Here is a 9,518-nt window from a genome sequence, read left to right on the forward strand (position 1 = left end):
ATCTCTTCATCGTGTGTTTGAAGTCTCACTGTGACCGCATAGAACCTATTTAGATAGTCTTTTAGTGTCTCTCCCTCCCTTTGTGATGGAAGAGACCCCAACACCAACTCCATTGAAAGGCCACCAACATGTCAAATTAGGTCAACCACTAGATTTATGGCCAAAAGGATCCAATAGGACGTTCTTTTACATGTTCAAATGCCATAAACTCTAGTTTAGAGTAGACTTTAATTTCTTGTCAAAATTAGTATAGGAACTTTATTTGTAATTTTTCTTAGAATTAATTTTGGCACCTAAAAACACCAACCTAGGTAAACTTAGAGTTTCTAAAAACCTCTAAATTTACAAGGCCGATCTAGAAAGCCCATGGAGGGGGTGAGCTTACAAACTAGACACACCCCTCCCCATGTGCTCATTTAGGCGCTACTTTTGGAAGGGAATTCATTTGAATTTCCCTCCACTTTCTTTTGAATTTCCAGCCCTTTAAACACTATAAATAAGAGGGCTTAGCTCATGTATTTGCAAGATTAATATACTTAGTGAATTGCTGACAAATTGTGCCAATTTCACTTCTTGCCCAAAAACCTCTTAGGTTAGACTATTGATCTTCAAATTTCCCCCTTACCAAAGAGAGATGGCCTCACCACTCTCAATCCCTACCTAACATGCACCTTCAAGGTCACCATAGCTCCTAGGAGGACCTTGTTTCGCTTACACTCCATAAAGCTTCCGCCAATCACCAACAATTCTACAAATCATGAAGGCACTTCTCTATCATTTGGTATCTAGAGCCATGGTCTTCAAGAGATAAATGCCTTATTTCGTTTTTTTTTTGTGTTCATTCAATTCCATGTTGTTCTTCATGAATCCTTGATTGTCTTGTTGTTTTTTAGTTTGTTTTTATGTTAGATGCTATTTTGGTTTAATCCAATCGGTGCATTCATGTTCAATTTGTTCTTGAGCTTCTATTTTGCAAATTTTATGTAGGATTCCATATAGATTTGTGTTATTGTTCTGTTTTTGGTTTAATTGAGTCTTTATTGCAATTTTAATCGGTTCATATTATGTTCATTTGAGTCATTTTGATTTTTGAATCCAATTATGTTTTGTCAAGTCATGTTTCTCCTAAATTGTCATCAATTTCATGTAGTGCTGTTTTTGATATTTTTGGTTGCTTGATTTGCTTTGAGTCCAGTTTTTTATTCTGAAATTGTTTGATCCTTTGGTGCTTTTTTCCTTTTAGATTTGAGTTCATATTTGTGTGTTAGATCCATACAAATTCTATACATCAATTCCATTATGCTCTTGAAGTTTCTTCAGACTGTTTTTAATTCCAGGATTAGGATCACTCTGTTTTAATTTTGTGCTGGCTGTTTTTACTTATCAAATTAAAATCCGTTGAAGAAAAATTGTGAAATTCTGGATACTGGCAGAGGAGAAAAAGAAGGAGGAACAGGCCCAGCTGGTCTTCATCTTTACCAACCGGAAAACCGCGGATCAAGAGATAAGCAGTCTCCGCCAGACTAAGAAGGAGATCAAGAAACGAGTATTCGACAAAGGTCAAGAGTACACCGATCTCGAGTAAAAGGTCTTGCCCTTGCGCACCAGGGCGGTGGAGCTGGAAAAGGGCTGAGGCGACTAAGGCCAAGATGGCCAAGCTTGAAGAAAGAGCCACTAATCAGGAAGTGCAGCTTGGTCGCGTGGAGGCTGAGCTCACTCAACAAGCTGAGAAGTTCAAGCAAGTTGAGGCTGAACTGATTGAGGATGCGGCTGATGCATATGCCGCGGGGTCCGAGGACACCCTTACTCAGGATTCCTGTGCGCATCTTGAGATGGACGCCTCCCCCTTCGCAACATCGAACCAAGTTGTGGATGGACAGATCGTGCCCAGGGCACCACCATCTTAAACTGTACTCGGTCTTCTATCAAACAATCTTTATTTCTTATGAATGCTTTATTTACTTACATCTGTTTGTGTCCTTTAACTGCCTTAACTTTATCGATCTTAGTCTGTTTGAATGCTGCTATTCTATTTCGCTTAACTTACGCTCTTCGTCTTCGACTACTAATTGTTGGACCTCGCGCTGACGCTATTAACAACGCCTTTGACCAACACTTGTACCTTAGGTAGCACGCTTCTCTACCCAGACCCTACCGTAGGCTCCTTCATAGGCAGTGAGGGTTCGCGTACTAACCTGTAACTGATCTCATCCCCCTACGCAAAAGGTGAGGGAACTTATGAGAATCACCCTTCAAACTTGTTTCATAAAGCCTGAGAAGGTGAGACCCTCTATCTGACCTCTTCCTTGTTGTGCAAAGTCAAGGGGGAATTTAGTTGTGAACTGGGCTATTTAGCTTAGGCGTTCTCACTCGAGGGGGGAGGTGTTCGCTGAGGACCTACCTTCCCCTCTCTCGAGACTTCTAACCCAAGGGAAAACTTCTAACTGGTCTCCTCTCCACTCAAAGGCGGAAGAGGATTTATCTGGTGAACTATTTCGTTCGGCCTTGGCGTTCTCACTCGATGGGGGGCAGCGTTCTTCCCGAACCTACCTATCCCACCATCAAGACCTCTAACCCAAGCGATCGTCTTCGCTCAAAAGGCGAAGGAGGATTTCACTGGTGAACTGTTTCATTCAACCTTGGCGCTCTCACTCGAGGTGGGGGGGGGGGGGGGTGTTCTCTGCGAACATACCCTTCCCAGTCCCGAAACCTCTAACGCAAGGGAAAAGTTCATATCTGACCTTACCTTCGCTCAAAGGCGAAGGAGGATTTCTCTAGTGAACCATTTCGTTTGACCTTGGCGTTCTCACTCGAGGGGGAAAGGCATTCTCCATGAATCTTCCCTTCCTCCGCTCGAGACCTCTAACGCAAGGGAACGGGTTCGTAATTAACCTCATCTTCGCTCAAAGGCGAGGAGGATTTAACTAGCGAACTATTTCATTCAGACTTGGCGTTCTCACTCGAGGGGGGAGGTGTTCTCTACGAACCTACCTTTCCCGCTCTCGAGACCTCTAACGCAAGGTGAACAGTTCGTACCTGACCTCATCTTCACTCAAGGGCGAGGAGGATTTAACTGGCGAATTATTTCGTTCAGCCTTGGCGTTCTCACTCGAGGGGGAAAGTGTTCTCTACGAACCTACCTTTCCCGCTCTCGAGACCTCTAACGCAAGGTGAACAGTTTGTACCTGACCTCATCTTCGCTCAAAGGCGAGGATGATTTAACTGGCGAACTATTTTGTTCAGCCTTGGCGTTCTCACTCGAGGGGGGAGGTGTTCTCTACGAACCTACCTTTCCCGCTCTCGAGACCTCTAACGCAAGGTGAATAGTTCGTACCTGACCTCATCTTCACTCAAGGGCGAGGAGGATTTAACTGGCGAACTATTTCGTTCAGCCTTGGCGTTCTCACTCGAGGGGGAAAGTGTTCTCTACGAACCTACCTTTCCCGCTCTCGAGACCTCTAATGCAAGGTGAACAGTTCGTACCTGACCTCATCTTCGCTCAAAGGCGAGGACGATTTAACTGGCGAACTATTTCGTTCAGCCTTGGTGTTCTCACTCGAGGGGGAAAGTGTTCTCTACGAACCTACCTTTCCCGCTCTCGAGACCTCTAACGCAAGGTGAACAGTTCGTACCTGACCTCATGTTCGCTCAAAGGCGAGGAGGATTTAACTGGCAAACTATTTTGTTCAGCCTTGGCGTTCTCACTCGAGGGGGGAGGTGTTCTCTACGAACCTACCTTTCCCGCTCTCGAGACCTCTAACGCAAGGTGAACAGTTCGTAACTGCATTGTACAAAAATTCGAGAACATACTTCAATCAAAATTTATTGGGTGACCTCATTAAAAAACCCTTATAAGGGAAAAAAAGTGTCCCCTAAGAACAATGTACAATGTTACTGTTCAACTAAAATAAAACTTGAGGTTGGTCGCATTCCATGTACGAGGAATCGCACCTCCCTCTAGCGTTTCAAGCCTGTATGCTCCATTCCCAAGGGCCTCTATCACTCTGAAAGAACCAGTCCACTTGGGGGACAACTTGTTCTCTAGCTGATACGGGTGGGCCTTCCACATCACCAGGTCGGCGACCTGGAACTGACGAGGTTTCAGCTTCGAGCTGTACTTGTACTCCACCCTTCTCTTCAATGCTTCAGCCTTAATTCTCGCTTCCTCCCTGACTTCGTCCAGTAGGTCCAGGTTCACCTTTCTCTCTTCGTTGGACTTTTCATCTACGAAGTTCTGGAAGCGTGGCGAGCTCTCCTGGATCTCTATTGGGATCATCGCGTTCGACCCATACACGAAACTGAATGGTGTCTCTCTGGTGGTGGACTGGGGAGTGGTGTGGTAAGCCCACACTATTCTAGGAACCTCCTCTGCCCAAGTTCCTTTGGCCTTCTCGAGCCTCCTCTTCAGACCTCTGAGCAGGACTCTGTTGGCAGACTCGACCTGCCCGTTTGTCTGGGGTGCTCGGCTGATGCGAACACCTGCTTTATTCCGACTTCTGAGCATAACTTGCCCAGCTGTTGACTTGCGAACTGTGTGCCATTGTCAGAAACCAAGCGTTTCGGTACCCCCGAAGCAGCACACTATACTCTTCCACACGAAGTGCGTGATCTTGTGGGCCGTGATCTGGGTCACAGGCTCAACCTCGATCCACTTCGTGAAGTACTCTATGGCGACGACGAGGTACTTCATATGCCTTATCGCCAAAGGAAAAGGTCCCAGGATATCAAATCCCCATGTATGAAAAGGCCAAGGGCTATAAATCGATCTGAGCTCCTCTGGCGGCGCCTTGTGCCAGTCAGCATGCTGTTGACACTGCTTGCACTGTTGTGCGTACCTCGTGCAGTCTTCCCTTACGGTTGGCCAATAGTATCCTGCACGAATGGCCTTTGATGCTAGAGATCGTCCACCGATGTGACTCCCACATACCCCTTCGTGAAGCTTTGCCATTATCCGTACGCATTGGTCTCCGCTTACACATACCAAGATTGGGTGGGTGAACCCATGTCTGTACAGCTCTCCGTTAATGAGAGTGTACTTGGCAGAATTTTTCTTGATTTTCCTGGATTCTGTGGGTTCTAGCGGGAGTATCCCATCGGCCAGGTAGCGCTTTTAGGGCGTCATCCAGGTGTCTCCTTGTTCGACCAGGCAAACCAGCATTGATTCCACCCCCAGGACTGGATACAGGCTTACCTTGGGAGTTTGCAGTGTTTCCTGAGTCAATGACTGATGACTCCTCGCCCCTCCTCTTGTCGTGCTGACTGATGCACCCCCACCCAATTATCTACGGTGAATTTTTGAGGTGTCTTCAAGGTTTCCTGTATGACTGTCCTCTTCCTGCCCCCCTTGCCTGAACTAGTGAGCTTAGCTAGCTAGTCATCTCGGGCATTCTGCTCTCTTGGGACATGCACCTACTCGAACACCGCGAATGACCCCTTCAGAATCTGGACATACCCTAGGTAGGCAGCCATCTGAGGGTCCTTGGCTTGGTATTCACCAATCACCTGACCTGTGACTAATAGGGACTCACTCTTCGCTAACAGGCTCCGCGCTCCCATCTCCTTCGCCAACAACATGCCTGCGATGAGGGCTTCGTACTCCGCCTGATTATTATTGGCCTTGAAGGCGAACCGTAAGGCCTGCTTGATCAATAGCCCGTTTGATCCCTCCAAGATGACGCCTGCCCCGCTGCCTTGTTGGTTAGAGGACCCGTCTACAGAGAGCATCCACCGAAAGTTGGCTTCCTCTTGGTGTGCATCTGCCTAGGAGAGCTCTACCACGAAATCTGCGTAAACTTGACCTTTGATAGGACCTCGGGGCTCGTACTGGACATCGAACTCTGAGATTTCCATTGCCCATCGTACCATCCTTCCCGCCACATTCCGTTTCTGCAGGACCTTGTGAATAGGCAGGTTTGTCATTACCACCACTGTAAAGCTTTGAAAGTAATGGCGAAGTCTCTTAGCTGAGAACACCACCGCCAGAGCCGCCTTCTCTAGGGCCTGGTACCTTACCTCAGGCCCTTGCAATACTTTGCTCACAAAGTATATAGGCCTTTGCACTTGGTCCTACTCCTGCACGAGGATCGAACTGATTGCCCACTCCGTCACAGTGAAGTACAGGCGGAGCGGAGAACCTAGTTGTGGTTTGCACAACACTGGAGGACTGGTCAGGTACTCCTTCAGCTTGAGGAACGCCTCTTCGCACTCCCCGGTCCAGAAAAACCTGTTATTCCTCCTCAGACACTGGAAGTAAGGGTGACCCTTGTCTCCTCCAGCTGATACAAGTCTGGACAGAGCGGTCATCCGCCCAGTCAGCTGTTGCACCTCCTTTACTGAGATTGGGCTTCTCATCGCAAGGATTGTAGCGCACTTCTCGGGGGTTTGCCTCTATCCCATGCTCGGTGTGAAGGAAACCCAAGAACTTACCCGCTTCCACTCTGAACACGCACTTCTCGGGGTTCAGCTTCAGTCTGTACTTGGCTATTGTTGTAAATAGCTTTTTTAAGTCAGCCACATGCTGATCTTTCACTTGCGAGGTCACCACCATGTCGTCCATGTAGGCTTGCACATTTCGCCCTATCATGGGCACGAGCACTTTATCCATTAGCCTCTGGTAGGTGGCGCCTGCATTCTTGAGCCCAAAGGGCATCACTGTATAACAGTAACAAGACAACTTTGTCATGAACGTTGTCTTGCACTCGTCTCTGGGGTGCATCTTGATCTGGTTGTACCCAAAAAAAAGCATCCAGGAAGCTGAGCATCTTGCAGCCCGCGGCACCGTCTACCAAGGCGTCGATTCTTGGTAGAGGATAGGAGTTCTTCGGGTATGCTTTGTTGAGGTCGGTGAAGTCAACGTACATTCTCCACTTCCCGTTGGCCTTCTTCACCAAGACCACGTTGGCCAACAACTCAGGGTACTGGATCTCCCTTATGTGGTCGGCGCTCAGCAACTTCTTCGTATCTTCTTTGATGACCTGCCGCCTCTCTTCATTGAACTTCCTTCTTCTCTGACGGACTGGCATGACCTTGGGGTCCATGGTGAGGCGGTGGCACAGGAAGTCTGGGTCTATGCCTGACATGTCCGAGGCGGACCATGCAAAGGCATCCAGATGTCGTGCTATGACCTTGGCGATCTGGTCCTGTGCTACTTGGCCCAGTGATTTGCCAAGCTTGAACGTCCTACCTCCAATCTCCCTCTCCAGGACTTCCCCTGCTGGTTCAGGTCGCCTCTCCTGGGCGATCTCTGCTCGGGCAATCTCTACTCGGGCAATCTCTACTGGGGCGATCCCTTCTTCACTTGGGGCCCTGGTGGTGACCATGAATACCCCTCTCTTCGTCTTGAGGTTGTTCTCATAACACCTCTTAGCTTCCTTCTGATCTGACTTGATCGTAATCACCTTCCCTCCCAAGTCATACAGCTTCATCTTCATGTGCTTCTTCGACGCCAACGCCCTCAGCCTGTTCAACGTAAGTCTACCCAACAGTACGTTATATGCAGAGGGGGCATTGATGATGAGGTACCTGATGTTCTCCGTACGGGACGCGACACCATCTGTGAAGGTGGTCCTCAACTCCAAGTGCCCACGCACCTCCACCTGGTCTCCCGCGAAGCCGTACAGGCAGCCAGTATAAGGCCTTAGTAGGTCGGGGGACAATTGCAACTTGTTGAAGGTCGTCCAGAACATCACGTCTGCCGAGCTTCCCTGGTCCATCAGCACATGGTGTACCTTTCTCCCTGCGGTCACTACTGAGATCACCACCAGGTCATTGTCGTGGGGGACAACATCTCGGAGGTCGGCCCCGGTGAAGACAAGGTCGATGTCAAGGGCGTCGTCTGCCTCTTGCGCTTCTACCGACATCACTGCTCGTGCATACTTCTTCCGCTGAGAAGCGGTGCACCCTCCTTGATGTGAATGTAACTACAAGAATACATGATTCTTTGACATTCTTAGGAGCAACTTGAGCTGGTCATAGTGGCACTTTACTTAGAATTGGATCAATGTTCTAATTCAAGAACTCACCAAGACTTTGCACCAACCAAAACTCATATGGAAGTCCATATATTGTCAAATGGAATCAAACAACAAGAAAGGAAGAACACAAATTGAAAACTGGACAGAATTGAAAAGCTAAGATACTGCACCAAACAGAATCAAGGAAACAATGTTGGAAACACAAAATTAAACGGTAGAAAATGAAGTAAAACTCTAGGAATCAAAAACTACCAAATGGAAAATTGAAAAAAAAGGAAGAAGAACACTTATAGGAAGATGCTTGCTGGATTTTGAGAATTGGAAGAAGCCATTCACGCCACTTGGAACCTTGAACCAAGATAAGTGATGGAGTGCCGCCACTTGAAGCTCATCATTGCTCACAAGATAAGGCAAAGGAAGAAGAAGACTCAAAACTCACAATTTCTCTCCAAATTTGAGTATAGTCTCTCTACTATAAAATTCCAATCTAAAAATTACAAAGGAAAGCACCTTATTTATAGCCTAGAGGTGCTGAAAAATAGGTGGGAAATTTCAAATAAAACTCATTTGAAATTCCCACCAAAAACAAGTCACATGGGAGGTGTGACCTTTTTCTACTATGACACCTCCTAAAAAACTACACCTACACCCCCTACTAAGTCACATGGACAATGTGACTCTCTCTAATACATTCACACCTATTTATTTAATATCCACACCTCCTACAAGAGTCATTCAAATGATGCTCTTTTATTTAATGTTTGGCCTTGCCCGTCATGGTTTGGACTTGGGCTTGGGCCTTCTTGGGCTTGGGCTTTGGGCTTGGGCCTCATCTTTTGCAAAGACTAATAAGAAGAACTTTAAATGCTTTGGCCCTTGTCCATTTCTTCTATTGATAACATCTTTCTGATTCTCTTCATACTCCCCAAGTTGGAGAGAATTCGTCCACGAATTCAGTACTCCTGCATAAAACAAAGTCAGTTTGCAATTAGATAAGAGAATACAAGAAGAAATAGGCAAACATGACTTAGTACATTGAAATGTTGGGAGTTCAGAAAAAGATGTCCTATACATAGCCCATGTTGGAAAAGATTGATTAGAAATGAATTTATTTGGAAATCTAGAATGTATGAAAAATTCATCCTTAACATTCTTTATCCAATATGGTGTATGAGTAGGAACCTTGGGTAATGAAAAAGATAAGGAAGGAAAAAACCTTGGAGGTAAAGGAATGAGGCCTAATTTATCTTGTCCTTCTCTTTCTCTTTCATTTTCGCTTTTGTTGTTTATGGTAAATTGGTCTTGCTTTACCTCATTTAACTTTGTTGGTTGTTTATTTGGACAATTGGCAGCTATATGCTCAAAACTTAAACATTTAAAACATTTGGTTTTTAAAGTTTTGGTGGATGACTTAGGGGTAGAAGGATTTTAGGTAGAAACTTGTTGGGAAGAAGTGGTTTCTTTGCAAAAATTTGAAGGAGAATTTTGAGTAGAAACTTTGGTTGCATCCTTCCTAGAAGAGTTGTAGAAACTATCATCATGAGT

At 46.3% G+C, this 9,518-nt stretch overlaps 2 protein-coding genes across 2 annotated transcripts; both read right to left on the bottom strand.

Moving 5' to 3' along the window:
* Positions 1-3,898: 3,898 nt before the first annotated feature.
* On the bottom strand, positions 3,899-4,504 carry LOC137817842 (uncharacterized). Its single transcript, XM_068621069.1, has one exon. It carries the CDS (start codon positions 4,502-4,504, stop codon positions 3,899-3,901), a length of 606 nt encoding a protein of 201 aa, XP_068477170.1.
* Positions 4,505-6,596: 2,092 nt separating this feature from the next.
* LOC137817843 (uncharacterized) lies at positions 6,597-7,859 on the bottom strand. The gene has a single exon (XM_068621070.1). The coding sequence runs from the start codon at positions 7,857-7,859 to the stop codon at positions 6,597-6,599; it is 1,263 nt and encodes a 420-aa protein (XP_068477171.1).
* Positions 7,860-9,518: the final 1,659 nt, after the last annotated feature.

This window comes from Phaseolus vulgaris, chromosome 10 (assembly GCF_000499845.2).
Source record: "Phaseolus vulgaris cultivar G19833 chromosome 10, P. vulgaris v2.0, whole genome shotgun sequence".
NCBI lineage: Eukaryota > Viridiplantae > Streptophyta > Magnoliopsida > Fabales > Fabaceae > Phaseolus > Phaseolus vulgaris.